Source organism: Lissotriton helveticus, chromosome 8, assembly GCF_964261635.1.
Source record: "Lissotriton helveticus chromosome 8, aLisHel1.1, whole genome shotgun sequence".
Taxonomy (NCBI): Eukaryota; Metazoa; Chordata; class Amphibia; order Caudata; family Salamandridae; genus Lissotriton; species Lissotriton helveticus.
Window position 1 is genome coordinate 29,032,868 of NC_136069.1, and position 27,368 is coordinate 29,060,235.

General features: G+C 42.3%; 1 protein-coding gene across 1 annotated transcript in view; it reads left to right on the forward strand.

Moving 5' to 3' along the window:
• LOC144772268 (uncharacterized) overlaps positions 1 to 26,028 on the forward strand; it is a 278,661-nt gene extending 252,633 nt beyond the window's left edge. The window contains exon 4 of the mRNA XM_078656500.1: positions 24,780 to 26,028. Within this exon, the coding sequence (XP_078512626.1) occupies positions 24,780 to 25,759 (980 nt within the window). The 3' untranslated portion in view covers positions 25,760 to 26,028. The remainder of the gene's footprint in view (positions 1 to 24,779) is intronic.
• The last annotated feature ends 1,340 nt before the right edge of the window (positions 26,029 to 27,368 follow it).

Sequence of the window (27,368 nt, forward strand, 5' to 3'; positions counted from 1 at the left end):
GGACAAGTGGGTACTACAAATTATCCAGTATGGTTACTGCCTGGAGCTTACTAAGCATTCCTCCCAACTATTCTTCCTTGACCACATGTAATGTCACCAGAACTTCTCACTCTCTTAAAACAAGAGGTTCTCTCGCTCTTGGAAAAACATGCAATAGAACCTGTCCCATTTCATCATCAAGGAACAGGAGTATACTCCCTGTACTTCCTAATCCCCACGAAGGACGGCTCTCTCAGGCCTATATTAGACCTCAGAGAGCTAAATCTCTACATTCAATCAGACCACTTCCACATGGTCACACTCCAAAAGGTGCTACCACTGCTTCAGCAAGCCAACTTTCTATCCACTCTGGATTTAAAGGACACCTACTTTCATATTCCCATTCACAAGGCTCACAGAAAATATCTCAGGTTTGTGGTGGACGGAACACACTATCAATTCAAAGTTCACCCATTCGGGGTAACTACAGCACCCAGAGTCTTTACCAAGTGTCTGGCAGTAGTCGCAGCTCATTTAAGAAGACAACACATTCAGGACTTCCTTTTCTTAGACGATTGGCTAATGAAAGCCAAATTGCAACACAGCTGCCTATTCCACACTCCAAGAACAGTTCAACTACTTCACTGCTTGGGGTTCACTGTCAACCTCGCCAATTCTCATCTCCAGCCATCAAACACACACGCGTATCTAGGAGCTACAATAGACACTTGTAAAGCTCTAGCATACCCCAACCCAGTCAGGATACGCAACATGCAAAATCTAATATCACAATTTCAACCTCAACAATCTCTACCACCCCCAGTGTTCATGCAATTGATAGGAATGATGGCCTCTTGCATTCTAATCGTTCCTTATGCAAGACTCCAAATGCCTCCACTACAGGAATGCTTAGCACGTCAGTGGAACCAGACTCAAGGACAGTTAACAGATCTAGTGTTGGTAGACGGCCGAACCCATCGCTCTTTGCATTGCTGGAATATACAAAACGTTTCCAGGGGATGGCCGTTCCTCGACCCGGTTCCACAGATAGTACGAACAGCAGACGCATCTCTCACTGGTTTGGGAGGGCATATTCGAAAACATACCATTAAGGGCATGTGGACTGTACAACAAAAACAACTCCACATAAACCATCTAGAACTACTAGCAATTTTTCTTGCTCTCAAAGCTTTTCAACTGCGTCTCCATTTTCAACTGCATCTAGTAGTAGTTGTCTTAGTTCGTACAGACAACATAACAGCAATGTACTTCATACAAAAACGGGGGTCACACTCCCTACAGCTTTCACAACTAGGTCAAAGCATCTGGAGATGGGCCATACCTAAAGAAATATATCTCCTTGAAGAACACCTCCCAGGAGTAAACAACCAGATTGCAGATCTGCTCAGTTGTCAACGACCTCAGATCCACAAATGGAAACTTCATCTTCAAGTTCTCCTCCCATTCTTCCAAATGTAGGGCTACCCAGAAATAGATCTATTTGCCACACACTTCAATGCAAGATGCCCAAGCTTGGTGTCCAGGTATCCACACCCATTATCCAAAGACAATGCGATATGGATGAATTGGTCAGGAAGATTTGCTGATGCTTTTCCACCTCTCCCGCTAATTCCATTAGTGGTTCGGAAACCCAAACAGCATTCCCTGACACTCATCCTAGTTGCTCCAACACGGGCTCGACAGACATGGTTCACAACCCTGTTGGAACTGTCAGTAGTTCCTCACCACAAACTACACCTCTCAGCAAGCTTCTCACTCAAAGCCATGGAAAGATAAGACACCCAGATCCCAGTCATCTCAACCTTGCGATCTGGCACCTGGAATTTAGAGATTGGCTACCTTAACCCGCCAGACTGCATGAACATCATTAAAGACGCTAGACGCCCTACCAAAAAAGCATGCTACGCAGCAAGGTGGAAGCGATTTGTAGTTCACTGTACCAACAATCAAATTAATCCACTAGATGCTTCAATCCAAAACATACTTTGCTACCTTTTACACCTACAGCGTTCTAATTTGGCATATACATCCATACGCTTACTTCTTGCGGCAATAGCTGCTTACTTACAAAACAGACAACATTTGCCTCTGTTTAGAGTACCCGCCATCAAAGCTTTTATGGAAGGACTCAAAAGAATCATTCCTCCTAGACTTCCATATGGTTCTTACTAGGCTCATGGGTCCAATATTTGAACCTTTACACAAGTGTGAACTACAGCTTCTCACCTGGAAGGTAGCCTTCCTTATAGCCATCACATCTCTTAGAAGAGCGGGTGAGCTTCAGGCATTAACTATACAAGAACCATTTTTACAATTACCCCAAAATAAAGTGATTCTTAGGACTAATCCCAAATTATTACCCAAAGTCGTTTCTGCCTTTCATATCAACCAGTCTGTTGAGGTGCCTGTTATTCCCTCAACCAGATTCAGTGGCAGAGCGTGCTCTTCACACATTATATGTCAAAAGAGCCATACTGTATTACATAGAAGAGCAAAACATTTTAGGGAAACAAACTAACTTTTTGTTGTTTTTGCGCCAACGCATAAAGGCAATCCCATATCAAAAGCAGGTATTGCACGATGGATAGTTAAGTGCATTCAAATATGCTACATTAAAGCTAAACGCACATTAACAATTCCCCCTAGAGCACACGCTACATGCAAACTGGGGGTTTCTATGGCATTCTTAGGGAATATACCCTGAGATGACATCTGCAGAGCTGCAACATGGTCTACACCATACACATTCACAAAGCACTATTGTCTAGATGCGTTAGCAAGACAGCAAGCTAGTGTGGGCTGGGCAGTTTTACGAACACTATTGCAAACCACTGCAACAGCTACAGGTTAGCCACCACTTGGGAGATAACTGCTGTGTAGTCTATGTTAAAGCATATGATCTACAGCTCATATGCCTCGAACGGAAAATGCTACTTACCCAGTATGCATCTGTTCTTGGCATATAGAGCTCTAGAGTCATATGCGCTCACCCGCCTCCCCACGTACCTCTAATTGTTGCAGTGTTATCTTATTTAGATACATTATACATGGACATCTATCTTTACTACTTTACTAACTCCATCATCACCCTTTGTGGCAAAACAATCTAAGGATGGAGCCGATGCCCATGCGCACTATCACCGAAAGGAGGAGTCACCTACCTCATGACTACAAAGACTTCGAAGAAAAACAAAGTGCAAACATCTGGACCCAACACTAGATGGCAATCTATGCTAAAGGATATGACTCGACAGCTCTATATGCCAAGAACAAATGCTTACTGTGTAAGTAGCATTTTCCTTTTTTGCGTCTTTATGCCACTTTGTAAGTTTTATTATTAAGATGTTTTCATCTTCCAGATTATTCAAGTCTATTTCGGGTTGTAGTGCAATTGCTACAAAGGTGGCGAAACCTCCCTTTGGGTGACAAGCTTTGTTTGTTTTCATAGCTGGAGAGAAAAATCCTACGTAGCTGTTGATTGGGGATGATTGTAATGGCCAAGTCTCTTGGAGGAATATTATATGATTATTTTCCAGGAGTTGTATAAAATTTTTGTCTGACTTTAGAGTAATGCATCGTTGACATTCCAAGAGAAAATTGTGAATGCACCTACTTCGTTAGCAAATTTAGATCCTTCTATTTCGATACTCTTCTTCCCATTCAGGGCATCAGTTAGGCAACTTATATTTAGTTTTTATCTTTCCCATTTGATCTGATGTTCTCTTGGTTTTTTTGATGCAGGAGGAGATGCTTGAAGTACTCCCTACTAGGTTTGGTAAACTTGAGTATGGGTGTCTGACATTTCTGTGATTATTCCTGATTGGCAAATAGTGCTGGATAGGAAGGAGAAGGGGCCATTTCGACTTGGATACCCCTGGACTATGGACTGTCTTATTTCTGAAGTACCATTTTAGCAGTAGGGCTACATGCCTACGTAATTAGGATTTGTTCTTGGGCCTTATCATCTCGTGGTTCGATAAATTCAAGGAAAAATAAGTCGGCTGATGTAATTTCCCCTAGAGAGGGCACTGCTTGCAGAAGTTTAAGAATATTGTCTCTGTTCAGAATTTCATACCTTCCTCTTGATTGATATTTAGGCGTAAACATTATTTTGGAGCTCGTACTACCCTCGTCTTCATTTTGGATTTGGTTATCCCCCACTCCTGCAACCCTGTCCTTGCGGGTTAGTACATTCTGTTTGGGCTCTGTCTCCTTATGTTCCTTTTCTTTACCTAGTTGTTTACTTTTAGTACTATCCTTTTTATGAGGGGATGATATTGCTTGATTTCTCTCATAGTCCAGATTTTCATTTATATCCTTCTCTTTTTGAAATCCTTTTAGTTTATCAAAGATTGGGAATGGATCAATATTTTTTACCAAGGCTTTGTCATTTTCACGTTTTACATCCTCTTGCATTGTTGCACTTTTATTACTTTGCTGGATTATTGTAGTGAAGCCTTGTGCCATTACACTGTTTGTATATTTCTTGCTTTGCACAATTTTTTCTGTTTCTTTGAATTTTTTGGGTTCAGATTGAGTTAGAAGCACTGTTTGAGATTCATTGATTCCTGCTCAGTGGCGAGGGCAGGAGAGAGATGCTGCTTTTAGTTTGGATTTGGCTTCAATATTCTCTGTGCTTTGAAGAGGAATTTCATCCATAGTGGTTATTGTTTTGGGTGTCTTCCCATCCTGCATGGGAGGAGGGTTGTTTCTTTCTTCATCTTTCTATCCTTTTATTTCCTGGGAAGATGGACATTTTTCTGCTGGGTGATTTTGTTGACTGTCCTGGAGATGGACTTTGCTGTTCCATGGAGATATTACATTTGTTTTTAGATCTTCTATTAATGCATACATTGCCTCAGGAATTGTAACAAGTTTGTTTACCACTGGAGTGTATGTGCAGTCTATTGTGCCTGAGGCCGCACATTTTGTGTATGTTTTATCAAATTATTTAATTTGGCCATGCTCTAGTCAATTCCAGATACTGAAGCTGCCATTATGTTCAATAAATCAATTTGAGGATTAATTGTCTCTGAGAGATAAGAAAGGGCGTCCAGTGTTAGCTGCAATGTTCTAGACAAAATTTCCCACACAGAGGCTAGATTTTTCATTTCCGATAAATCCTCCTGGGGGGGAGAGAGCTTTTGTTTTCTCTTCGCTCCTCTCAGTGTTTTTGAGTAGTCGGAGGGGCATCCCATACAAGTTTAAGATTTACGTGTTTAGGTTCCATTCGCTCGGGACCTTAGTAGGTTGTTAGTTCTACTGGAATTGTTCCTCTACTCACTTCTACTTTAACTTCTATTGAAAGACAGTTTCCATTTGTTAGAAAATGTGTTGTCAGATCCACATATGTTTGACCTGGCTGTTCCCTAAATAGTGGATTCCCGTAATGATGTGCTATGCTCAGCTTTCTTCCCTCATGTAGGCAATTACTGCTCTTAGTGCCAAGATACCTGTCTGGTCACAGTGCACTCTACCAATATTTATAATATAATATAAATACAATGATGAGAGGAGTTGGCTAGGGCGCTCGACCTCGGACCTGGGGATCTGGGTTCGAGTCTCGGTAACAACGCCAGAAAACCTCCTGTGATTCTGGGCAAATCACTTAATCTCCCCGTGCCTAAAATGAATGTGTGTCCGTCCTCATGTAACGTAACTGGTGCTATGTAAAGCGCTCTGATACCTGATTCGGTTCGGGTCTAGTTCGCGCTATATAAAACTCTGCAAAAAAAAAAATGATATGAATATAACTCTTTGGCCCCTATGAAACTATGTAAACAGCGCCCCACTTCTTGTCAAGAGGCGTGGTATACTGATCAACTACGGTCTGATAAACAGGCCTGTAGAAAGTTAGAAAAAGTCTGGAGAAAAACGCATCTGAGGAAGATAAAAAGGGTTATCATACTGCCTTGTCTACATATCACAAAAATATTAGACTAACCCGGAAAAACCACATTGCCTCGCAATTAACTGAGGCAGGCAACTCCTCTAAGGTATTATATCGGATTCTTCAATCCTTTACTAAACCTACGGCTTGTGAAAGTCTTGACTTATCTTCACAATCATTATGTGATGACATCTCCCTCTTTTTAGGTTTCGACCTGGCGAAAAGCTGCGCCGCGCAGCTTTTCGGCGCAGGTCGAAATCTTTTGAGTTACACTGTGTGCTTTAGTTCAGCCTCTCTCTTCCATTGGCTAGCTCCATAAATGGAGGCTAGCCATTGGAAGAGAGAACTGTCCGTCATTTCCCGAGGCGATTGGTGGGCGTTCCCGACGATTCTTTCCCTCTCTGCAACGTCATGAAGACGTGGGCACTGTGGGCGTGGACTTTTTTTTTATTTTTTACACCGGTTTGTGTTCATTGTTGTCTTGTTCCCTGTCCCGCTGGCTGTTTTCTGCCCGCCCCCCTCCCGCTGTCCGTGTGCCCGCCCGCCCCCCCTCCTTCTGTCTGTGTTCCCGCTCGCCACCCCTCCCGCTGGCTGTTTTCTGCCCGCCCCTCCTCCCGCTGTCCGTGTGCCTGCCTGCCCCCCCTCCCGCTGTCCGTGTAGCCGCCCGCCCCCCTCCCGCTGTCCGTGTGCCCGCCCGCCCCTCCTCCCGCTGTCCGATGTGCCCGTAAGGGGCTTGTTCTTCCACGTGAGCACTGTTGGTGATGTTTATGTGAGGTTTAGAATGTGGGTCAGAAAGACACTACGAGATCACATGATGACAGACGTGGTGCAAGAGAAGTCGCAGATTACAATCGGAATGAACAGCAAACAGCCTCGGTATGCACACAATATCTGCTGTTTTGATCGTCAGGTTGGCGCTGCCATCATGAATCTAGAGGCAAGGCAGTGTCTTTCCTCACCCCGGGGCATATTGTATGTAGCCAGAAGGGGAGAACATCACCAATGCGACCAGGGAAACTCCGGTTCTCACGGGAGTTACCGAAAGAAGTACAGTCGTTGCGAAAGCACCCCACGTACTGAGGGATTCCCGGCGCACCGTGCAGGCCTGGAATGCAGTCAGTCCAGCTTTCCGACATGAGAGAGGCGGTCCGTCGTGTCTTAAGAAATGAGTGTTGGGGTGTGGAGGGAGTTGGAGGTTTGTTTCCTGTGTTGCCACTCAGCAATGGCAGCGATTCCACAGTTGCGGGGTGGGGGTCCAAACGTGGACAAGGGCAAATGCGCGCTGGGACACCGACCCCATCTGGGTCCCCTCGTCCCGCCCCCCCTCCCGCTGTCCGTGTGACCCCCACCCCCCGCTGTCCGTGTCACACTGTACTACACCACTAGGGAAGCATGTCTCCTCCACACTGCCAAGAGGCCTGCCAATGGATGTGCGTCCGTGTGAACTGGCCTCCTGCAGGCAGACAGTCAGGGTGCAGATGACTCCTGGACGGACACTCTTGTCACGTAAGTTCGTGCACCAAGAAGACATTCTGTTTCACAGCGTGGTGCACTCTGGACGGAAAGATAGCTCAGCAGCCTGCGTGCCTGCTGCAGAGAGCTGTGCGGACCCTCATAGTGTCACGGTAAAGTACCAGCGGCAGACTCACCACTACAAATCCCAAAGGACAGTTTTGTGACCAGGATTAGCCCCTCCCAGAGTCACAGGTATGGAATCATTTCAGTTTATGAGGACACTGTGATCAAATGATTGCAAATTACAGAAAGCCTCGATGATCCGCAGGTGTTGACTCAGCAATGTGTGACGTAGAGCAGTGCCCTCCTGACCCCAGGGTATTTAAACTCCTTGTAGCAGTGGAAGCCGGAAGAAGTGTTAGCTTTACAGATAAAAAACAATGGCACACATTTCCAGCGAAGTTAAGAAGATTACTTTTTTGATTCAGGCACATGAGAAAAGTGTTTCCCTTTCTTCCTTGAAAGGTGAGAGGGTGCAGGAACGTCAGCATATAAATAGAGTATTACAGCGCCTAACTTCCGTATCCGACAGCTCACCTGTAGCCCGGGAGGGGAAATAACTTCAAAAGGCCTTTGTTGAAAGGAGTCGTAATTAAGGATGCAATTTTTAAAAAAGTTCCTTAAGGAGGGAGGAAGCAATCGATCCATGCTCTCGGGGAGAGCTAAACACAGGAAGAGGCATGACGCATGCATGGACAAAAGGGGGAAAGGTAGGAGAGCCATGAAGGAGCCAGCAAATGGGAAGTCTATGGGCGGCTATTGGCTTTGTAAATGACAATGTCATTTATTTATGTTGTCAAAGCCAACACATAAATAAAAAGGTTGTCATTTACAATGCCAATAGCTCTAACTTTTCCAAAGGCGAAACCGTTGCATTGTAAATGCTTGTTTAATAATAAAATAGAGTTGATATATGATAAAATCATCAAGACTACAAACCCTATGGAGTGCCCCCTCACTCCTCTACATCATTCCTGGACCACTGATACCGCCACACTCACAGCCTTCCCAGCAGCTAGTCAGAGCAATATTGAGACACTAATAGGTCAAATTAAGACAGGATCCCCTTTAGATCTTATTCCTGCCAGAATTGTCTCCTCCTTGGGCGATTCTCTTTGTCCTATGATCCAGACTTTGGTGAATCTTTCTCTTGCTGAGGGTCAGGTACCACAGGAGTGGAAGAAGGCTCTTGTAAATCCTATCCGTAAAAATTCTGCTCTTCCCTGGATGGACTTATCCAACCTCCGCCCCATATCTCTTCTCCCATATCTGAGCAAGATAACGGAAAAGCATATCAACATCCATCAGTCGAATTCCATCGAGCTGACTGGAGGTTTAGATCATTCCCAGTCAGGATTCAGGCCCAACTATAGCACGGAATCGGCGCTCCTCTCTGTGATTGATACCATCAGAATGTCACAGGATAAGGGAAGCTCTGTGATTCTGGTGCTGTTGGACCTGTCCGCAGCTTTCGACACGATATCGCATGAAATCTTGCTCAGCTGTCTGCAGGAGGTAGGGGTCAGGGGCTTGGCTCTGTCCTGGTTGAAGAGTTTTCTATCTGGTCGCTCGCAGAGTGTCAGTTTGGGTTTCTTCCGTTCGGCACCTGTGGAGCTCACCAAGGGGGTGCCACAGGGCTCATGTCTGAGTCCCACGCTTTTTAATGTGTATGTGGCACCCTTGGTTGATCTTATGAGATTGTATGGATTCATTCCTGTGTCGTACGCAGACCACACTCAGCTGCTTTTTCCGTTCCAGACTGTGATTGCTGCAGTTAAGCACTCCTTTTCTGAAGGTATGAGGGCTGTGTCTCGATGGATGGCCTCGAATTTCCTGCAATGTAATGTAGGGAAAACCGAGGTTATGTTGTTTGGGGAGGCCCCACTATTGTGGTCACCGGACTGGTGGCCATTAGATCTGGGCCCTGTCCCCAGTCCTAAGCAGGCAGTAAAGAACCTGGGTGTTCGGTTGGACCAAGGGCTGTCTTTGAAGGAGCATGTCAATCAAACAGCTGGGTCCTGTTTTCACATAATTGGACTCCTTAGACGTGTGTTTCCTTTACTGCCAGACACTTCCAGAAAGACCCTTGTCCAGGCTTTAGTGCTTAGCCGCCTGGACTACTGTAATGGGCTACTAATATCAGCAAATAACAACTTGCTAAGTAGACTCCAGGTGGCTCAGAACACCGCGGCAAGGCTAGTTCTTAATGCCCCGCCCAAAACCCCCTCTTGTCCTCTTCTGGAAAAGCTTCATTGGTTACCGATCCGACAACGGGTTAAATTCAAAACCTGTTGTATTATCCATAAGAGTATTTATGGTTCAGGCCCTCTGTACCTGGCTGAGAAGTTTATCCCCTACAACCCGGTACGCACCCTCCGGTCTAGCAACCAATATCTTTTACAAATTCCTTCCATTAGAAGGGCGAGACTGGGTGGAAGGGCTCTCTCATTTTTGGGTCCTAGTCTTTGGAACAAACTGCCTGCTACCCTCAGGCTTTGCACTAATTACTTAGCCTTCAGGAAATTGTTAAATACTTTCTTGTTCTAAATATAGCGTCCCCCTCTGTTTAAGATCTTGAGAGCATTGTCTTATCTGCCTGTAGGGTGAACTAAGCGCAGAGATACTCCTTCGGGAGTCGAGTCTAGCGCTATATAATCCTATAAATAAATAAATATATAATTAATAAATAATATAATAAAATAAATCTCATCTTCCACAGCCTATCTCATGTGAATTTGGTCCTATGTATGTATTTCATCTGTATGACCCTAATCTGTGAATCGGTAACTACTTCCTGGTGGAACGCCCATGCCTCCCTTGATTCGTCTTACATTAGGGAACCCTTTTCCCCTTTCAACTCCTCACACAATTGGACAAAAGAGTCGGTGAGCAATTTGCTAAAGAGCTATAGACTGCTGAGATCTTATGACCTCAATTCCTCCATTAAAACTTCTCTTGCTTTATTTGGGGAGCTTGTCCAGGTCTTTTATGTCAGGAATAAGAGCACACGGGTGGTTCGGAAGTCTAAGGAATTGACTACAGTGGAGGTTATATTCACTATTGAGCTCTGTAAATAATTTCAGCGTAACAGGACATGACATTCCCTATCTTAGTGATTGCATCCCTCCACCTGAGTCCCTGTAACCCAGACATCTGCCCTAGCCAACAGCCCAACTACAGGAGTGTCTCGCTTGTCATGCAACATATCCAGAGACCTAATAGCTTCATTCCAAACTGGAAATACCACTCTTGTGCCCAGAGAGAGAGAAAGGGGTCTATCCCTCAAAAAAGGATTCTCCTCTGTCCTCCACATCAGCCCTTTGTCAGAGGTAAAGGCTGGGTCCCCCCGGATATCAAACCACCATTCATTTTTAATAATGTAATGGGTTTCCCTATGATATGAAGTCATTATAGCCCATATACGTCCCTCATATATGGATTTGAAGCATTTTAACAGTGCAATTCTGAGGTGGATGGAACAGGAAGTAGTTCCCCAGAACATCTTACACGGCAGCATCCATTCAAGTGAAGAGGTAGCAGGGAATAATATATGGATAATTATGTAGTTGGCATAATAAGTGTAGGAAGATTACCATCTTAAAGATTAAGGAGCACCCCAAAAAGGACAGGGGGAGTCCTGACCAGAACCCCAGGCTGGGTCAGGCGATCCAGCTGCAGTTAAATGTCTGTCCCAGGCCCTTTTGCCTGATAATCCGCACCCATCCATAATGCAGTCATGATTCAGTTGTCTGAAGTTTATAATTCCACAACCATCACAATGGTCACACCCTGCCAGTAGGCGCAATTTGTGGTTCTTCCTAGCACAGTGTGAAGAGTGCACCTTTTTATAATTGTATTGTTTAGTTACAGCTGCAGTTCTTATGAGATATGGAATGTGTTTCTGTCATTAGTAGGAGAAGTATGAAAAACTTTGCAATATTAGAACTTCCATATTCGTGCGAGCGGCTTCATCCCCCCATGGCGCCTGTCTTTGTTGATAAAACAAACATCAACCTGCCTCATAACTACCCTCCTCATTACCATTGATTTAAATACCTCTCTTAAAGCACTGATACATAATTCAATGACTTTGATGGATCTATTAATTGAAAGTGCAGATCGCAAAGTCAGCAAGCTTCAGGCAGAAATCTCTATTGTGGAGCAGGAAATTAAAGCTCTAAACCTGCCAGAAGCAACTGTAAAAAACGATACCATCTTAGATGATATTCTTCTCAAGCAACAGTCTGATATAAAGAACAGAAAAGCTAGACAGCTCTGGAGAGACGAGCAAGATTATCAGCATGGCAGGATATTTACATATGCAAGAAAATATGATTCCTTGATTCTGAACACTGTAGCCAGAAGTAAAAATAATCCTCCAGGGACAGGACCCAGTTCGGTATCATCTAGTAATACTTCTCTAAGTACAACAGGTGTTAGTGAGAGTGACCCTGAAAATGCAGAAGGACCAGTACCCAGTGGGTCCGCTTTTTTACAGGAAGTACAACGCATAAGAAGAGGGAACAGGGTACTACCACAAAGAGATCTATCAGATCCAAAACCCGCAGGGGTAGGAGGATCAAACGCGGAAGACTACAAGAAAAAACTCAGGTCGGGCACAACCAGGAATTAGACCATCTGGGTTCCACAGAAGTACAGGTTATTAACCTCTCTTCATACCTTCTTACACCAGACATGATCTCATTGTTAGGAAAAGGTCTCAATTTTAATCCCTACGCTACAGGTGACATATGTAAACTGAAGATTGACTTATTCAAGTTTATTAGAAATTTAAAACTAAAGAAACATTTTTCTGGTAAAGAAAAGGTAACCACTTGTGCTATGAATATTCCTGCATTTGCTGATTCTGATGAATTTTTGTCAATAAAATACATACAAGCAACACAGCTTCTCCTGTCCATCACTGATGTTGAGGATACCCCATATGATATGGATAGGCTTTTAGCGGAGCTAAATATGGATTCTGATTTTAGTATCTCAAGTGGATTGAGGTCAAAATCAAAATGGATTCCCACCCTACCAGGTGGTAATCCCATTGATAATTTCCACAAACGTGTACTAGAGGACATTGACAGACTTAACCCCAGACACAGACATAATGTCTTTAAATTTAAGGACAACTTGACACAAGGCGAACGTCTCCCTCTAACAATACTAAGTGAGAATGACAAAATCACCATCAGGGAGGCCGACAAGGGCGGCAATGTGGTCGCAATGAACCGCGCGGACTACCAAGAAGAAATTCTTGGACAACTTGGAGATCCTGTATGCTATGAACGCATTACACACAATCCCATGGGCCCGCTCGCTATCGAGATCAATGGTAAACTTCTAACTTGGAAGCAATCAGGTGTTCAGACCATCATATCCATGGCTGTAGACTCTGCCTAAACTCCATAAGCACTTGCCATTTCCCCCAGGTAGACCTATAGTATCTGGCATAGGGGGACCGACAGAGAGAATTGCCGAATATGTTGATCTCTTCCTCGGCCCTCTTGTGCAGAATCTTCCTTCCTACATACAAGATACAAGACATATTTTAAGTACACTATCTGACATCCAGTGGCAACCTGGTACCATTTTGGTCAACATGGATGTGGTGTCCTTATATACTAGCATTAATATGGACTCAGGTATACAGGCCATTAATAAGATACTACACAATCGACCAGCATCGCTTTGGCAACATACTGAAATGTTGTCTGCTATGGTGGAACTGGTATTAAGAAACAACTACTTTATCTTTGAACAAACCTGGTATCGTCAAAAGAGGGGTGTGGCAATGGGGTCAACATTTTCTCCATCTTTTGCTAATCTTTTTATGGGTACACTTGAGGCGGACTTGATCGGGGGACAAAAAGGCTCACAATATATCGTTTCCATTATCTTTTGGGGTCGGTATATTGACGACTGTATACTCTTGTGGTCAGGTACTGAAGAGCATTTGATTCAGTTTTACGAACACTTGAACAACAACACGTGGGAGATTAACTTCACCATGGAATTCAGCAAAACGCGGATCGAATTCCTAGATGTGGAGTTTTATGTAAGCAAAGACACATTACACAACAAATTGTTTAGAAAGTCTACAGCATGTAATTCAATTTTACACGCCTCCAGTTCACATCCACCACATCAAATCAACTCCATACCATATGGTGAGTTCCTCAGGGCAAGAAGAAATTGTAGAGAAGACCTGGAATTCAAACGCTGTTTAAACAGCATGAAAGACAGGTTCTCTAGAAGAGGCTACACTGATGCTACCATCTGAAAAGCCGAACGGAGAATAGCAAAAGTTAAAAGGCCAGACACATTCCACACACAAGCATCTAAGAAATCAGGTTAGTTACGGATTACAACTCACTCCACCATACATTACGGAAGAGCCTCACGAAACACTGGGGAATTCTTCAAACAGAGAAAACAATCCAGGAGTACATAACAGAAAGGCCACAGATTTGATTTAGGAAAGGCAATACATTAAGAAACAGACTCAGTCCTACAGTGCCACATGGCACTAGTTCCACTACCTGGCTGTCCCAACGCAGTATTGGCTTTTACAAATGCGGCCAGTGTGCCATGTGTAGATGGGCCAAGCATGGCACAAAAAGCTTTAACAGTCCAAAGGGGGATGTGTTCACCATCAAATCCAACATTAATTGCATGACAAAATTCGTGGTTCTGCACCTACACCTAGAATGCAACTGTGGGAAACAGTATGTAGGCAGCACCATCCGACCCCTAAAAAAAAGGATATCAGAACATATGAGAGCCATACTCAACCAAGACCCTAAATATCCTGTGGCACTACATGTAGCTAGTTGTCAAAACGCAGAAATTGATAGATCAGTGCGATTCTTTGGCATTGACACAATCATCATGGGGGTCAGAGGTGGCAACAGAGAGCTGAAACTCAGACGTGCTGAAGCAATGTGGATCATGCGTCTGTACGCGGTGGGACAGGGACTCAATTATGACTCAGAATTTCAATTTTTTCTAGGTGATTGACTGTAACCTAAGTGTCTGACCGTTTATTCATTCAAATGTTAAACTGTGATTTGGATAACTAGGAGCTCAAGGTCACTAACATATGGATAACTAGGAGGTCTAAGTAACCAACATATGGATACTTAACAAATGGGGTTGTTACGGCTCGTGCCACTCTCATTCAGACTGTATCATGTGTTAGAATATCATCTTATGACACAACTAACTGATTGTACCATCTATTGAGTGATATTTAATGTGCTTATCTATATAACTTCTGTAGGAAATCGAATTCATAAATCCATGAGGTCAAAATATCAGTAAAAGTATTTATCTTTAGCAATCTATTAAGCATATATCTTGATAGATCAGCTATATAAAGAGATACTATCAAGTTTCATGTTAAGGAGACTAATTCGAATGAGCAATGATATTGTCCACATGAAACACATGGTTGTTGGAGAAATATACGGTTCTAAGTTTACAAGTTCTATGTATACTTTTTGTTTGTAATTTTGTTTCTCTAATACAACAAAAGTTAACTTTAAGTGAGACACTATAATGCGCATTTTATACACTTCACCCAAAAAAAAAAAATAATTTGCATGCTCTCACTTAAAACACTGAAACGTACGTAGGAGCATCTTGTTGTTTGGTTTGGGGACTTTTAAAAAGTTCTTCGTGGAAGAAATAGGTCGGGTACATTTGGTGCCTCTGTGTTATATGATCCTTGATATTCTTATAGGTATTATTTGGTTGAAACTCTTTCAGATGCAACATCTCTCCCAGGATTCGACTGCTATCATTGGCCCACTTGTAACATCCTAAATACGAATAGAAATGTTGTGTTTGTGAATTTGCGTTTTTTTTACTAGTGCTACTTTGTTTTATATTGTCGACAAAGTACGTACACGAACATATGTTATAAACACTCACTTCCTGATCGCGTGATCAAGGAGAGAATAATTAATGTTCTTGACACAGGCAGCGCTCTAGTCTTTATTCGACTTGTGAGCGAGGCGGGGTGTATTTAACCAGAATTTACTTACAGGTCACGTGTCCACAACCAGGAACACAGTGACCCCGGAACAACACGTACAGCGCATACTTCACGTTGATCATGTAAGTGTCAAACTAGATTAAGGAAGCTATCATATATTGACCAAATTAACGCTATTATTATAGAACGTATGATATGCTAAATTCACATACTGAATATACCGCCACCTTTCTGCTTCTTTTTCAGTTCACGATACTATCAGGGTTTGAGAGTTACTTCATTCTCTCTACCCTTCTGCTCGAGACAACTTACTTACCAAGGTAAGCTGGATATGAATTTAGATATAGTATTCACTCGGCTATTTACTTACAAACATGCATGAGAGATAACAAGAGTTATTACCTCTTGGGTCATTTATTTTCTTTCGTCATAGAGAACATGCTTGGAGTCACTCACTCAAATCCTTGCGTCACTAAGAAAAGCTCCCGGGATTCCTGTCGATTTACACAGACACGACAGGTATGATGTGATCACGGCATTTATAGACACTTTCCAACTACAAAATGATACTGGACAGTTACATGAAGAGGCCCCCTGTAAATAAATACTTTATGAGTAACATCAATTACTTTTATAATTGAACTAATGCAGACAGGATATTTTTGCTCATATAAATAAGGACCTTATCGTCTAAGGTTGCTTTAATTTTACAGATGTACTGCGAGTTGCTACGATCTTTCTAAGAACACCATTCATTGTAGCAGTCCATCACTTGGAAACTTGTCCATAGCCTTTTAATGCTCTCAATATTACTAGGGTAAATGAACTGGGATTTCTGAGGTCAAAGTGGTATCTTTACACTCAACTTACTAATACCACACGGATTATATCCGTATAAATTAAGAACTTTTAGCCCCCAATTCAGTACATGAGGCTTGCTACCTTGATCGGGTGGCATATGTACAGGTGTTTAGGTTCAATTCAAATTTATTCAATCTATTAAACATATTCAGATGAAAGTCTCCATTTTAAAACAGAGTTCTCCTTTGTTTTTCTTTGTTTCTTCTTTTTCATTTTTATGTAGTGTCTATCTTGAAAATCCGTATCCTTACTTGAATTGGTCAAGGGCCCCACCGGGTCGGAAGTATCACCGGCAGAGCGGTGAGAGTCCTCCTTTTTCTTGGCATTCAAGAGCTACATTTCAATTAGGTGTTACTAGCAATATTTTGGTTGTTTCATACTTATCCATTTTAATGAGTTAGCTCAATTTTTTCTTTCCCCTTCTTCTTTCCCCTTCCCTACATCTTCTCTGGTCTCTTCTCTATATATTGTTTCTGCATCTGTTTCTATCCCCTCAGACCTTTGGCATAGACGCAGTCATTCAGAGGTATGTGTCGCTTTGAGAAATTTTGGGATTTCACTCTTTCACGTAACTTAGCCACCAATATCACCATTAAGCAATCAGCCATCTATGGTGAAGGCTATATTTTCAACTCTAGGCATGGAGTCACTAAATTTCACTTTATAAAGCTTTCTTTCTCCAAAGAGCACATCATTTTATGGTAATGGGTACTTTCTTACAATTATCAACTCATCTTCGAGATTATCACAGGGACATCACCTTTTACCTTTCAGCCGGCTTTGATTCATGACACTTGTGCACGCGATACGGGTGCACGGAGATACTCACATAATGTTCATTAAGTGTCTTAGAGGTATTAATTTCTAGAACTTGTCTAGATATGTGTTTCACTGATCTATATGTTTGACAGAATCAATTGTCTTTTGAAATACTCTTTGTACAAAAGGATTGTTTTTATTCCCAGCCCTGAAGATTCGCGCAAGCGATGAAACACATGTCGGCTGGCTGCTGTTTTGTACATGAAAATTAAAGATCAGAAGATATCTCTTTTTCTCTTCCTTTGTGGATACGATTGTCTTTCTTCAGCTTTACCTATATCACATGTTGCATGTAATACTACCTACGTTAATTTAATATTTAATATACAAATGTGTGTGCATAGGGTGTGTTTTTGTATGCCTCTCTTAATGCGCACTGGATAAGGTTGAAACATACTTACTTTTTGTATTCCAGGTTCACATGGTCCTTCACTATCCAGTGATTTCTATATGTCATGTACAAATTCTCTGCAAGAATCCAGATACATACTGCTAGTAGTAAGTTACTTGCTTACTATTACTATAGTTCTGCATCCTTCCTGTTAGATGTATTCATAGTCATCGTTCCACCTTGTTCTCTCATGGCTGCCTGTAGCATCAACAGATTATTTTCTCAATTTTTGAGGCACTGCCTGGAGACATCTTATCTGCGTCTGTCTCTGGTGTCCTTCTGCTGCAGCTCTGACACAGTCTGGGTGCTATATTGAGCACGCCTATAATGCTGGCTTTGTAACCTTCAGAGTTGGCTCCTGGCTTTCATTTGTATTGAGTAGTGTGTCCACATTTGTTTCTACCTTCAACATTATGGTAAGAAACTCTCCTAGAGGTCCGGTGCTTACGGTATTACAAGCCATTCTTAAAGAGGTCTAACACATTAGCTATCTTATTTATAAATTTAAAATTTCACACTTGCATCTATGGTGACCATATGTGTCATGCAGAGATCTATGTAAAAGCATTGTTCACAATTTACAATCGTATGTATAGATAAGTGGATTAATTCACCTAATGTAACATGTCAGTGTTTACCTTTTGTTTCACAAGTTGTAATTCAGGTGGCATACCTCCTCCCCCATAGTTTACTCTTAGAATGTCCAAGTCACCAGAGTCCTATGATACTAAAACATTTATTTATAAAATGCACTGGCATCCGAAGACCACAACAAATTTTTCCTAGCCCCAGACTTGTGCAAGTGCTTACAATGTGAGCATTGTTTTGCAAAAGGACACAGCAGGTGCTATAGCTATCAGCTGATTCTAGAACGAAGAATACTCGTCTCTGCTGTTAATCCCCTCTTACAGACTGTGCCAAGGACACTGCAAGACGTTTACGAATCAGGGCTGTAGATGCTACTTCTCTGCTTGTCAATTTATTCGACAAGAGACACAACCATTAATTGCATAAGTACAAGCACAACAAATATAAATGCATGGGCTATATCATTTAGTATTTCAGGCCAGTTCTTGCATACACAACGACGGTAAACTGGACAGCCTGACAAAGAAGGTGCTCTCAGTCCCCACCCCAGTACAAAGGCCATCCTTTGCCACGAGATTTAGAAGTGTCATCCATCATAAGCGCTGAATGATACAGCCCTTGTTTTTTTATTAATGTATTTTATTTGCATTTCAAAACAAACATAGCATAACAGTTAAACAAATAAATAATTGCACTTATATTTGCACGCTTACAATTCCCTAACCCAAGTGGGGAATGAATAGTTCCACTCTGTTCAGTATGGAGACTCTGTATCGCAATGAGACTGGGGGGTGAAGTGGTTGAGCACCATCTTAGCTGTCCATAATCTCCATTAGCACTGCTCCGTCCCTTTCTCTACTCTGGGCCCAGCTGGTCACCCATGCAATCCAGTATCATCCCCAACCACCTCAAATGTTCTCAGATTTCATCTCAACACCCTTTCACTTGTATAACAGCTTTTCCATGACACAGCAGTATATGTTCACTTCCCTTTCCCAGTTCTGCACCTGCGGTTTAGTTGGTTTCCCCATAGCCATGCAATCTCCCTTTTTGCCAGTAGGAAGTCCAACTGAACCAGCCATTCTTTTTATAAGAGGAGACGTCTGAGTTCTGCCATGTCCCCAGCAAGCCTAGGGCTGCCTGTCTGTCAGCGTGTGCACCTGTGGTGCTTTCCAGCCTCTCAGTAACTCCCTCCCAGAAAGGGCGTAGCTTGGGGCAAGCCCATATGGTAAGTATGAATGTACCCTCCTGGATGCAGGTGCGCAGGCACGTGTTCTGACTGGCCTATTTTGTGTAGAAATGACTTAGTGTAATAGCTTCTTTGTTGTATTTTCAGCTCAATCAGCCAAAAATGCGCCTGAATCGCTACGGCACACTAGTTCCCACACATCAGTTTACCAACGGGACCTCAATCAATCATGCTCTGTTTGCATGTTAGTCAGTAAAGTATCTAAGGGACATTGCCTTCGTGGTCTTGTGGAAGTTCAGCAACCTCCTCTCCAGCAGAAATTCTTCTTTAGTTTCCTCCCCAGATGATATCTGGGCTTTCAGTGTGTGGCTCAGTTGTCGCTTTTTAAATACCTGTGTGGGTGCCCTGTCATACTGTATCCTTAGATGTGCAATAGGTACATTACCATTTGCATCCCACACATCTTCCAAGGTGGAGAGGCTAATGTCCCCCAATTTTTTTTTTAAGCCTGGTAATGTCACTCGCCCCAGTCTTGTGCCCAGCCACAGTGGGGTCTTCGAAGACAATCTCCTCTCCCGTTTCATTTCACTTGGTTATCTATGCCACGTAGTTGCAATGTTGCATGGGGGCCTCAGCTAAGCGTTCTCCACTGTGCAGTATATGCAGACAGCCCCTCATGCCCAGCCAGACAATGCAGTATGAAGGCGGGATACTCTAGCGGTACGTATCCCATTTGTTGACAACACTGATCTGTGCCACATCAGCCAAGCCTAGTATTTGCATATGTTAGATTGTGCTATACCCCATCATAGGTAGACCGCTGAATTGTTTGGAGTTCTATTCGTGTCGGGCGGTCTAGCCAGAACAGGGATCTCAGGAGCCTAGTTATTGCGACGAAGAAAGTGTTGGGCAAGGCACACGTGCTATTCTGCAGTATAAAGGTGAATCCAACAGTGGTAGTGCCCTCCAGTGTTTTACATCTTTGTCTAGCTTACTAACCAGTGGGATCAGGTTATCCTCATAGTGGGTATCATCTTTGTTTGAGATCCACGGACCCAGATATTTAAAGCACGGGGTGGGAACATTTAATGGCATGGGGGGGCCTCGGCTTTCCAGCCGCACATCAGAACTATTAGGGAATTCTCCTAGATTATGTCAAAGCTGGAGAAGTTTCCATAAATAGTGACGATGTCGCAAATCCGCAAAAAATAAAATATCTGGGTTGGCTAGGTGCAATATTGAATATCATCCGCATAACTGGATAGACGTTCCTCCCATGGGTGATCTCATCTCCAGCCCCAGTTTGGGCATCAACACGAATCCATGCCGCCAGAGCCTCTATCACTAGGGCAAATACCACTGGTGAGAGGGGGCAGCCCTGCCTCGTGCCGCTCTTTTATGGGGAATTCCTCAGCGAGGACACCATTGACGTCGCTGCGCCCTAGGGTTAGTATAGAGCAACCTGACCCATTTCATGAAGCTGGGACCAAATCCCATCTTGTTCATAATGCCGAATAGGAAGGGCCATTCCACTGATTCGAACAACTTATTGATGTCCAGAGAGGCTACTGCCAACAGAGTCGTAACTCCTTCTATTGCAGCAATGCTGTTATAAAGACACCGAACGTTAACTTTGGTCAATCTATATGGCATAAATGATATTCAAGATTACCCTTCTCAGTTAGTTTAGCCAGTATTTTCATGCCCGGATTAAGCAGAGATATCAGCCTGTAGGAGGCCCACCTGTCTGCAGGTTTTCCAACCATGGGTATAAGAACACTTGTTGCTGTGCACATATGGTCAAGGAGCGCCCCCTGTCGATACAGCCATCGTTAATGCAATACTTTTCAGAGCAGACTTTCCAATTACATGTGCTGCATCTTGCCTTGTGTTTAGTGATTACCAAGCTGCCTGAAATTACCTATTACAGAACATTTATGTTGTGTTAGCATGTTTTATACAGACAAGAATAATACCTCTTTCTATTACAAAATGTTTTATTTTAGCATTGTTGCAAAGCATTTAATTTGAGCTGGTATTAGTAAAACAAAAGTGTAATCTAATAATGCTTTTTTGCTCAAACATAATTAATTTAGTGAGTAGATTTGAGTAATGAGTTTCAATATAAGGCCCTATATGTTTCACTAGCATTTTGCCCTTTGAGTTAGTTTATTGTCTAAATAACTCCATCCCCAGCTGTATGATGCAGTGTGTGGACATATCTTGATAATGACAGTTGTGGGGAATACTGGGCATATCATAACAAAGACTAGCATATGATGGGTATGAGGGTTTTGAGGATTTTGTACAGTGTGACATAAAGCAATTAAACTGCATTTTAATGCACAGTATAATGAATGTGCCATTGCATTGTTTCCCAGTTGAGGGATCTTGTATCCTAACCTTAAAACAGTGTCTGCCTCTCGATGCTCATTGCAGTACTGCTATTTTTACCTTTGCTTTTTATGTTTCTGGCCCAAAGTTATTGTGTCTGTAAATCACTGCCTGTTGCTGCCTGACCTGTTGCGATTTATCTCACAGCATGTCTTGGAGAGTTGCATCTTGAACCTCACATCAGCCCCTGCATTTTAGGATATGTTTGATTTGTGATTGGAGATAGTTATGTCAGTGCTGCTGAGTCTGCAGGTTACTGTTCAAATGTAGAATGCTGCCCTTTGGTCTTGGATGGTGCTCAGTGTCTGTGGTGTCATTGTTCTTAGTTGTTTCTTGGATTCATACCTTCTCTCACTAGCTGCTGCTGTTTTATGAATGCAAAAAGAACAATTGATGGACAAAATGCAGAGCAATGTCATACATTCACCCCAGTTCAGAGATCTGGGCATAAATCCATAATTTTTCTGCTCACCATGCCATTCCAGTTTGGACCCAGCCATATGCAAATCAGTCTCGACCCTGCGCCTAATGGGAACAGTCCAGCCCAAACTGCCAGGCCAGGATATAACTTTTCTGCTCACCATGCCATTCCAGTTTGTACCCAGCCATATGCAAATCAGTCTTTACCCTGCGCCCAATAGGAACAGTCCAACCCGTACTGCCAGGCCAGGGTATCCAGCCATATGAAAATCAGTCTTGACCCTGCGCCCAATGGCAACAGTCCAGCCTGAACTGCCAGGCCAGGGCATGCTCACTTTGCCACTGGATTCAAGCTAGCCTGGCTGATGACGGCTGATTGCTTGTTTCCGGTCCAGGGAAGACATGGCTTGGCAGTTCGGGCTGGACTGTTACCATGAGGCACAGGGTCAGACTGATTTGCATATGGCCATGTCGGAACAGGGGTGGCGGAGTGAGCTAAAGAATGATGATGGATTAAACCCAGATCAGTTGACTGGGGGTGAGTGCTTGTAATGTCCAACACTCCGTCCATCTTCCCCTTTGGTATTGCTGTTTTATGAGTAGCATTACTTAGACTTGTAGTTGAGTTGGGAGAAGTCCGTAGATAGCAATAGATTTTCTAGGTGATAATTGTAGTTGCACTGAATGCACCAGTTAGAAGGTGCTTGGTTCTCTTAAAGTACGAGACATTCTGTAGGTATTCTGGGTTTTCTTTGATGATCTCTAACCTCTCAATTTCTGGTTCACTGACAGATTTCTTTTTAAATTATGTTTTAATGATCTTTAAATACAAGCAGCAAACATACAATGAAGTGGGTGATCTACGAACCCGACGAGTCATCAGTTATAGCCTAATACATACTTACAAAGTGTAATACTTCTAAATCAGTTACAATAATTGTATACAATTTTACTCTATAGAAAGACTGATAAGTACATAATCGAGCTCTGTTGTGTTTCAGGAAGGCAACATTTCGTATCCATACATCAGCTTAGACAGCATTTTGTTTCATCTTCCCAGGTGCTGATTACGTTTAGGGGAATTTCCTCTGCACTTCATGTGAGTTTCTCCAGCAACTCTCCAGTGAGAAGCAGCTTTTAGGCCACTTGCTGAGCCTGATCATTGATTTTCATTGTAACACTATTTTTTAAGCTATGAACATGACGAGTTGAAATGTATTAATTGATGGTCTTTCTGTACCATAGGACTTAAGCCACAACTCACTGACCCAGGCCAACTCTGTCCTTTCCATTTTGCATGGTTGCTTATGTTACTATTCAGATCCAGGTGAACTTCGGCACATACAGGCCCGTTCATTTTGGAGCAGGATAACAGCTGATTTCCATAAGAATGATTATTGTCTATAGAGGCACAGTGAGCTAAAAAGATAGACTAGATTTCTATCTAGAGGAATAACCAGTGGCTGGAATTTATTCATGTTATTTTTTGACATTTCATCTGAGACATAGTGTACACTTTGCTGCTTATAGATTTCGATATTACAAGTATTCTTGTATCCCTCCAATAGGAGATTCCTGAACACATAATAAGACGAAGAGTAATGAAGAAAATATGACCATACTGGAAAGCTATCTGAAACTCAAGAAGAACCAGAAATTATGCCAAACAGTAATTCGAAATAGAACAACTTAGTAGGAGACAGAGACTCTCGTACACGAACAGACAAATCTTGCAAGAATATCAAGTGCAATCTGGCTGCTTCAAGAGGCTGAGGACATCCGTGCTGCCGGTCTCTAAAGATTGAGTTAAATTAAAATCACAAAAATTAAACTGGCAGAACACAATCATTATTAAAATATGCTAGCTACCACCCTTTATCTTAGATAATTATCAGGTAGTTACAACAATGCTAGCCTCTCTAGCATGATAATATAAAGGATGTGATGTTAGACCATCATAAAAACTGTTTGGCTGGCCCCTACAATCCGTACATTATCCTAGAACATAAAGACTTGGTAATGAGTTTTTTTTCTGCGTGTGTGTATTTTATAAATACTGTGCAGGAAATCGACTATTTAGATAAGCTGTGAGATTGCAGTTCTACTTGAAAGTTTTTAATGCAGGTTCAAGACACAGCTCCATATAGGAAGGCCATGCATATGTTATCAGTCGTGCAAGACTTCCAGTAACTATTCAACATTATTATTAAGAACAGAAGACTGCAAATACTACACATATCTAGTGACTATTAAAATATAGTTAGTGGTTAAGGAACCACAATGGTCAGTCAGCAAACACATTAATATGGGTTATGCCAAAATATAGCTAACTCTTGGACTCTAAACCCCAAAGTAAAACGCCACAATGGAAGACAAGCTCCAGATTCTCCTCAGTGCTACACCACGCACAGGGGAAAACCCATGAGGCCACAGTTAATGTGGCAATAGTGTTGTTCAGCAATTCACAACTAAGAGTTCATTAATAAAGAGATGAACAACATAAAGGTTCTATGTTTATGAGAATTTTTAGTCATTCATCATTCCTACACTGACACCAGTAACAACTCAACAGAAAAGTTATTTTAGTGTAATGAATGTAAGATGACCTTTAATGAGTCATCAACTCTGTGGACCCAATTTCGCGCACATAAAGCAGAAAGCATAGACACAAGTAGTGAAAATGAAAAGAGCTTCAGTCACACAGCAGATCTAAAGATCCATCAACCAACACACACAAGGGAAAAACCATCCACGTGCAGTGAATGTGATGAGGGGTTTGCTTATGCATCAGAGCTAACCATCCATCTGCGACGGCACACAGGAGAAAAGCCATACACTTGCCACGAATGTGGAAAGAGCTTTAGTAATTCCTCACATCTAAAGAGACACCACCTCACACATACAGGTGAAAAACCACAAACATGCAGTGAATGTGGAAAGAGCTTTAGCAATTCCTCACATCTAAAGAGACACTACCTCACACATACAGGAGAAAAACCACACACATGCAGTGAATGTGGAAAGAGCTTTAGTACATCCTCAAATCTAAAGAGCCACTACCTAACACATACAGGAGAAAAATCACACACATGCAGTGAATGTGGAAAGAGCTTTACTTGCGCATCAAATGTAAGGAGACACCAGCGAATGCACACAAAGGAAAAACCTCACATTTGCAGTGAATGTGGAAAGAGCTTTCGTACATCTGCAAATCTAAAGAGCCACCAGCTAACACACACTGGGGAAAAACCATACACATGCAGTGAATGTGGAAAGGGCTTCACTGAGGCAACAAACCTAGCAGCCCATCTACGACGGCATACAGGGGAAAAACCATACATATGCAGTGAATGTGGAAAGAGCTTTACTGAAGCAACAGCTTTAAAGATCCACCAGCGAATACACACAGGAGAAAAGCCTTACACTTGCAGCGAATGTGGAAAGAGCTTTACTGAAGCAACAACTTTAAAGATCCACCAGCGAATACATACAGGAGAAAAGCCTTACACTTGCAGTGAATGTGGAAAGAGCTTTAGTAGATCCTCACATCTAAAGAGCCACCAGTTAACACACACAAAGGAAAAACCATATACGTGCAGGGAATGTGGAATGAGCTTTACACGCTTACCAACTATGAAGGTCCATCAGCGCATGCACACAGAAAAAAACACACACATGGAGTAAATCTGGAAATTTCTTCACTTGAGCATCAATCCTGACCATACATCTGCAAAGGTATGTAGCAGGGAAACCATGCACTTGCAGGGAATGTGGAAAGAATTTTGTAAATCCATGTATCCAAAGAGCCACCATCTAACATGCAGGGGAAATAAACATACAAATGCAGAGGATGTGGAAAGAGATTTACACACTCCTCAGACCTAACCATCCAGCTGTGATGGCATACAGAAGAAAAAGCATAGAAATACAGTGAATGTTGAAAGAGCTTTAGTAAATCCACTGACTTAAGAGTCAGCAGCTAACATAGAAATGGAAAAAACACACACATGCAGTGTATGTGGAAAGAACTTTACTCAAGCATAAGTCCTAACCAGCTATCTGTGAAGACATCTAGAAGAATACCCATTCAAATGCATTGGAGGTTAAATGGGCTTTCCTAGCTTTCCTAGCTCAACATACCTAAAATGCCTCCAGCAATCACACACATGAAAAACAACATAAAATATGTAGGATGTTTCAGTTATTCATAAAATATAAGACACCTCCTGCAAACCCACAGATGTAGTTAGAGAGGGAAGAACTTTCATGATTTATTATGCCTAGTGGTCAATTAGTGAACACACAAAGTGTAAATAACATTCTGTTGTAATGGGTGTGGGAAGAGCTTCCATGGTTTTCCCATCTATATATGCATTTGCAAGTTTAGACACAGAAATCTCATACAGAAGCATCAGATAGGGTGTGTTTCAGTCTTTCATTAAATTATAAGTTGCTGTCAGCAACGCATCTAAGACCATCATTTTGGCTACAGTAAATGTGGGAGGGTTTAATTTACTTTTCAGCATTCAGAGTTATAAGGTTTTTGGAGAAACTATGTCTAGACCTTTCCCATGTCAGGTGAGGTTCAATATTGCGTTTTCTAGCTTTGGAATAATTCAATATGTTGAAACTACCCTCCGCTGTGGAAGGTGTCTTTTACATGCTGTAAGGAGAGAGAGCTCTTCGGTCTTGTTACTAAATGTATTGGTAACCTTTGCCATTGTTGACCATGAGGCGCATTTTTTCTATTTCATTCATGTACATGGGATGGTGAAGGCCTTAAGGAATTATGTAAACATTACGTTCCAAGTATATTTCAGTGTATAACCTTTGTTATTTGTGTAGGATAATAATAGGTAACCATGTTGTATGGTCCTACATTTCATCATGGTGTTCTGATCCTTTCATAAACCACAAGGCTAAAGGTGATGGGGTTTGTAAATATCACCAGATCCTTTGAATGGCAATGTAGGGTCATGTCATAAAAGTTAGCCGGTCTGTATTTTTTATTTTACATGAATATTTTGTGACAGTTGGGTTAAAAAATGTATTGTTTTTCAAATGGGAATGTTTACTAAAAACTGTAATTGAAGTCTGCATAAGAGTGAGATTGTCAATCCTGTTCTCCTGATTCATTCATTAAAATGAGAACGACCAGGTATGAGTTTTCATGATTGGAATATTACATCAACAAAATGCAATTGTAAAGCTCTGCAGGCTGGTTTGAGGCTGTCCACTTGCTGGTTTGATGCTGTCCACTTGCTAACGAAACCCATATTTCATAGAGACCCAT